General features: G+C 26.4%; 2 protein-coding genes across 2 annotated transcripts in view; both read left to right on the top strand.

Moving 5' to 3' along the window:
- The first annotated feature begins 358 nt into the window (after window positions 1–358).
- Window positions 359–2,627, top strand: NV10 (uncharacterized LOC100302478). Its single transcript, NM_001163331.1, has 3 exons — window positions 359–471; window positions 1,567–1,710; window positions 2,249–2,627. The coding sequence occupies exons 1-2, from the start codon at window positions 418–420 to the stop codon at window positions 1,663–1,665; spliced, it is 153 nt and encodes a 50-aa protein (NP_001156803.1). The 5' UTR covers window positions 359–417; the 3' UTR covers window positions 1,666–1,710; window positions 2,249–2,627.
- Window positions 2,628–3,795: 1,168 nt separating this feature from the next.
- The window catches only part of LOC100570215 (baculoviral IAP repeat-containing protein 3), a 7,865-nt gene continuing 5,972 nt past the window's right edge, over window positions 3,796–5,688 (top strand). The window contains exon 1 of the mRNA XM_016804540.2: window positions 3,796–4,516. Coding sequence (XP_016660029.1) covers window positions 4,478–4,516 — 39 coding nt within the window. The 5' untranslated portion in view covers window positions 3,796–4,477. The remainder of the gene's footprint in view (window positions 4,517–5,688) is intronic.

Below are 5,688 nucleotides of genomic sequence, written 5' to 3'. Positions count from 1 at the left end.
TCACAAAAGTCGTATCTCTATAATTTATTACAATGATAATCATATACAGATTTAATTAGTTATGAAATGAAATATTTACATTTTTTTAAAATTTATATTTTAATTTTATAGGAGAACGTTTGTTGTTTTTTTTTTTTTATCAAGTTTACATAGGTAAAAATGTTTTTGCTGTGCTAATATTCGTGTATATATTAATATGATTTATTAAACGTTTTAGGTTTACATATTATTAATTAAGTAGGTATAATATTTGTTTATAATTTAAACAGGTGTATATGGCAAAACACAATTCAAAATGTTCAAACTTGATTAATTGTTATAACTCGTATAAAAAGGATACCACTTTACATAAAAACTCATTACACATACAAAATTATATTAATATTTTATTGAATACAACATCAATACAAACTAAAAATGAACTTTAAATTCATCGTTGCTATGGCAATTTTTATCATCGTCAGTATGTTTGTAAGTATCAACATGTTTTGTCGTAGTTTATGTCTATATAATTTAAATTATAATTTGTATATTATGTTTTAGTTATATGAACTGAAATAATGAAGTAGGAAAATTTAAATGTTATAAAACATAATAAAAATACCAAGGCTGGGCAAGTTAATGATTTTTTTTAACTCAGTTAAGTTAAGTTAATATGCACCAATAACAAAAAGTTAAAAGTTAAAAGTTAATTTAACTATAGGTTAACTCAGTTAAGTTAAAAGTTGATACACAATTTTTGTTAACTTTTTATTAAGTTAAAAAAAAGTTAATTTGTTTATACAACGCTAACATACTTAATTTTTTCCAACCCAAAACTAAATTATAGACTATAGTGTTTATATTTTATACAGTGTTTCCATATTAGTTAAATTTGAATTATATACATTTTTTACTATAAACAATTTACGGTAAATATTTTTTGATATGAAAACGAAATATAGGTACTGAAGTAGTGATATATGATAAAATTAAAAACAAAATAAATTAACTTAACTTACTTCTTGAAATGAAAAATGAACTCGTTAATTTCACGTTAATTAAAAAAGAAATTTAGTAAGTTAACAGTTAAGTTAATGAAAAGCCAAAATTAACTAGTTAAGTTAAAAAGTTAATATAAAATTAACTTATTAACTTAACTTTAACTTTTTAACTCGTTAATGCCCAGCCTTGAAAAATACGTTATATTTCTAGACGTAGGTTATGCGAAGTTAAAAATTTTCAAATAAGGGATTATGAATTGATATTATTATTGCCAAACTATTGGGTATCGCTTAACTGAAATCACATAGAATAACATCAAAATGAAATACCTAACTGGAATAACTTAACATATTATATTGTTTATATTATACTATGAAAAGTATTACTACGTACTTTTTACTTTTGTCATTGCCGATACTATGAACACTTGAAAAATAATATATTAAATTCAATAAACTGTGTAAATTTAATAAATTTAATTCGAAAGAAAAGTTTGGTAGGTAGGTACTGCTATTGTTAAGTTTAAAATATATAAATGTATGCATAATCAAAGTAATAATTATTTTATATCTAATTGTTTAGAATTTAGTACTAGTCGATGCACAAACAACAACTGCTCCTCTCACGCCTACCACGGGTACTACGACTACCACGACTTCCCCACCTGCCACATCAGGCTAACTCCCTTATCGTATTTTACAAATTATTCATCATCGTCAGTATGTTGTAAGTATTAACATGTTATGCCATAGTTTATGAATATATAATTTAAGTTATAATTTGAATATGTTTTATTTATTTGAACTGAAATAATGAAGTAGGAAAATCGAAATGTTATAAAACATAATAAAAATACGTAATATTTCTACACGTAAGTTATGCGAAGTTAAAAATGTGCAAATAAGCGATTATGAAATACGTTTATGAAATGATATTATTAATTATTATTGCCAAACTATTCGGTATCGCTTAACTGAAATCACATAGAATAATATCAAAATGAAATACCTAACTGAAATAATGTAACATATTTTGTTTATATTATACTATGAAAATTAAAGGTATGACTACATACTTTTCACTTTTGTAATAGCTGATACTATCAACACTTGAAAAATAATGGATTTAATTCAATAAACTCTGTAAATTAAATTAATTTAATTCGAAAGAAAAGTTTGGTAGGTAGGTACTGCTATCGTTAAGATCAAAATATATAAATGTATGGATAATCAAAGTAATAATTATTTTATATCTAATTGTTTAGAATTTAGCACCTGCCACGTCTGCCACGTCTACTGCACCTTCCTCGTCTACCGCAACAGGCAAATGCCCATCTTATCCACTTAAATAATCTACAGGAACATCATAACCAACAGCAACTACCTACTTGATAATAATATTAATAAGGCTATAGTTGCAAGTTTGATACACCTAAGTCAATAATTTAGCTTATTTATACTTTCTGATGTACCTATTTTATATCCAAATACAATTGTATGCACACTAAGATGTTAACTCATATTATATATCCATTAAACTACAAAATACATGAGTCATCCAAATTTTAATACGTTATTGTAACATTGCACTTAATAATCATGTATGCTTTCGAAAATAAAACAACTTCAAATACCTAATAAAAATAGTGGTACTAAAAATATTGGAACATCAGAGTATCAGACTCTATCGAAACATGTAGATATGTCAACTTCATTTATCCTTCAATATCCTTTTTTATGTACTTTTATGGTCCATTTCAAGGTCCTTCGTTTTCAAAATTTAAACTATGTTACACATATTTTGAACATAATTTTTGCAGAAATTTGCATAATGTTTCATCGTTTGTGCTGAACAAATTAAGAGCTATCCCAAAAACAAAACGGACGGGTCATTGGAATTCGAAGTTTTGACTGTTTCAGCATCGTTTGTGCAAAAATGGCAGCTGCTAAACCTCATAGTGCTGATGTTGAACGTTTGGAAAGTGCCACTTGCCAGCAACTTATTAAAATCACCATTACGCTCAACTATGAATATTGAGTCAGAAAACTTGAGCTTATATATAAATTATAATATGCCACCATTATACGGTTGGGATCCTAGGGACACCGTTTACCATTGGATGTCTAAAAAGTAATATCGAGTCCTTAAAACAAGAAAAGGAAAGGAACAATGTAATCTTAGTGGATTTTTCTTTGAAGCATCTGGTAAAAACAAAATAAATTATCAATAATGACGACAGTGGCGAAGACAATGAATATAAAAAAAATTATTTTTTAATGTGTTATTATTTAAGTAATGTATAAAGTGTTTACATGTGTAGTCGATATATAGTTTGGTAAATTGTGGTTGTTAAGCGAATTTAGCCGGCGAAAAATTTATTTAATCTTCATGTACAAAAATATTAAAATGTTGGGCAGTTTTAAAATTGTCTTAGCGCAAGCTCTGGAACTTTGCAGTAATATTTTCAATTTTGACCTTTATACTTGCTGTATTTTGGTTTATTTTTTTATTTGATAATAGGCACTTAAAAAGTAAATCATTTTTAACAATATTGATTAAATATGTACTAGGTAAATGGTACCTAGGTATAACATAATAGGAAATTTAACAGTCTTTATTCTTTATAAACATTTTAGAGAAATACAACTTAAAAATTATAAAATAAATAAACAAATTATTATTAATTTACAGAGTAGAGCAATTTTTTTTCAACAATATTAACTAAATATTATGTACTAGGTAAGTGGTAGGTATAACATAATAAGAAATTTAACAGTCTTTATTATTTGTAGACTTTTCAAAGAAAATAACTTAAAAAATTAGCAAATTTATGGAATGAATATATAATTAAATATAAATTTACAGAGTAAAGGAAATTCGTCTCTTTTTTTGTTTTAGCAAACTCATCAATCACAGGATTAGGATCATTTATTAATGGACTACTCAATTCTCAAAACTTGTAAGTTCTTTGTAGACTTCAAAAATGTCAACTGCAGTAGTAGTAATTTGGGTGTTCTGAGGCACTTTTTACGGGGAGATGAAAAAAGTTAAAGGGGGAAAGTCCCCCTTGCAGCACATTCGATTACCGTATAGCTAAAAATTCTAATATGTATAGTTGGGTGTTCTGAGGCACTTTTTACGGGGAGATGAAAAAAATTCAAGGAGGAAAGTCCGCCTTACAGTACATTTGATTACCGTATAATTAAAAATTCTAATATGTATGGTTGGGTGTTCTGAGTCACTTTTTACGGGGAGATGAAAAAAGTTTAACCAGGAATGTATGCCTAACAGTGAAACAAATCTCCCTGTAATTTTATAGAAAAAATTCAAAGCGATTTTTAATTTGACAGACAAGATATTATTTAAAACATTTAGTCAGTTACTATGCAACTGTTGTACAATCAAGTCGTGTTATTTTTTTTTTTTCCAGTAAATTATCTTATTGATTCGATTTTTTTTTTTCAACTAATTATTTTATGCTTTATTAAAAACCATGAATTTACAGAAGTTTTCTAACGATTTTCCTTCATTGGTTTATTTAGTAAGAAATAATTCGTATCCAGTACATTCAGATTTTACTACATTTTTATCGAGATTAAAATCGTATAATTCATTTCCACCTACTTTGTGTCAAAATAAATATTCGTTATCTGAGGCCGGATTTAAGTATTCAGGAACTGCTGACATAGTCGAATGTTTTTGTTGTGGACCGGTCTTGCAAAAATGGACCAAAGATGACATTCCGTTTGTTGAACACGCAAAATGGAATCCTAAATGTATATTTGTTTTACTTTGTAAGGGTAATGAATTTATAGAAAATGTAAAAAATGAATATCTAAAATCTACACATGTTTGTGATTGTAATCAATCCAAATCATAATATGTTATAACTTACTATTTTACTTGAAGACGTTAATTATATTTTAATAATTTGTAATCATTTAAAAATAAATATTGTATTAATCAACTTAAATGTGTTAATAATTGATTTTATATCTCGTAGACTTGTAGGCAAGTAGGATAACATATTATTTGTTTTATTATAATGTTACAACATTTATTATACAATCATTAAAATATAAATGTTTACAATTTGTAATATTAATAAAACAGCTTATACATTTAAATTGTGATTAATTTATTTTTTAGATGAAAATCTAAATAGTGTATGAACTATTTCCTTCCTTCATCGTTAATGTGTTCAATACATCGTTTTCAAATTTCAATTTTGTGTGTGTGTGTGTGTGTGTGTGTGTATGTGTGTGTGTGTGTGTGTGTGTGTGTGTGTGTGTGTGTGTGTGTGTGTGTGTGTGTGTGTGTGTGTGTGTGTGTGTGTGTGTGTGTGTGTGTGTAAATAATATTAATTATTACCTTGACTCACAACATTTTTTCTTTTACTGATTTATGGTTTAACAGGTTTTACTGAATATGAACTTTACCTACTGATATTATATAATACAATATCAGGTGTGTAAGATGATCATCGGTTTATGTAGGTATTATTGTCAGATAAATAGATATAAATAAAATAAATGCTGTGAACTCATTTTTGTTTTACGCTTTCCACACAAAATTGGATATAGAGATCGTTTGATCAGAACACTTTTAATAATTTTTATTTTTAAATAACCTTTTACGTATTTAATGAAAAAAAAAAATGTGTGTTTGCATTTTGTAATCATTTTATTATTATGATGTGAGGTA

Source organism: Acyrthosiphon pisum, unplaced genomic scaffold (genome assembly GCF_005508785.2).
Source record: "Acyrthosiphon pisum isolate AL4f unplaced genomic scaffold, pea_aphid_22Mar2018_4r6ur Scaffold_21965;HRSCAF=25446, whole genome shotgun sequence".
NCBI classification, from domain to species: Eukaryota; Metazoa; Arthropoda; class Insecta; order Hemiptera; family Aphididae; genus Acyrthosiphon; species Acyrthosiphon pisum.
Note: the sequence above shows the minus strand (reverse complement) of the source record. Positions and strands in the feature narration are given on the sequence as shown.

Bases quoted from the DNA above. Each gene is read 5' to 3' on its own strand.
- NV10 (NM_001163331.1), top strand. From the start codon at position 418: ATGAACTTTAAATTCATCGTTGCTATGGCAATTTTTATCATCGTCAGT. The intron at 472-1,566 runs GTAAGTATCAAC...CTAATTGTTTAG, and splicing joins TTATCATCGTCAGTATGTTT to AATTTAGTACTAGTCGATGC.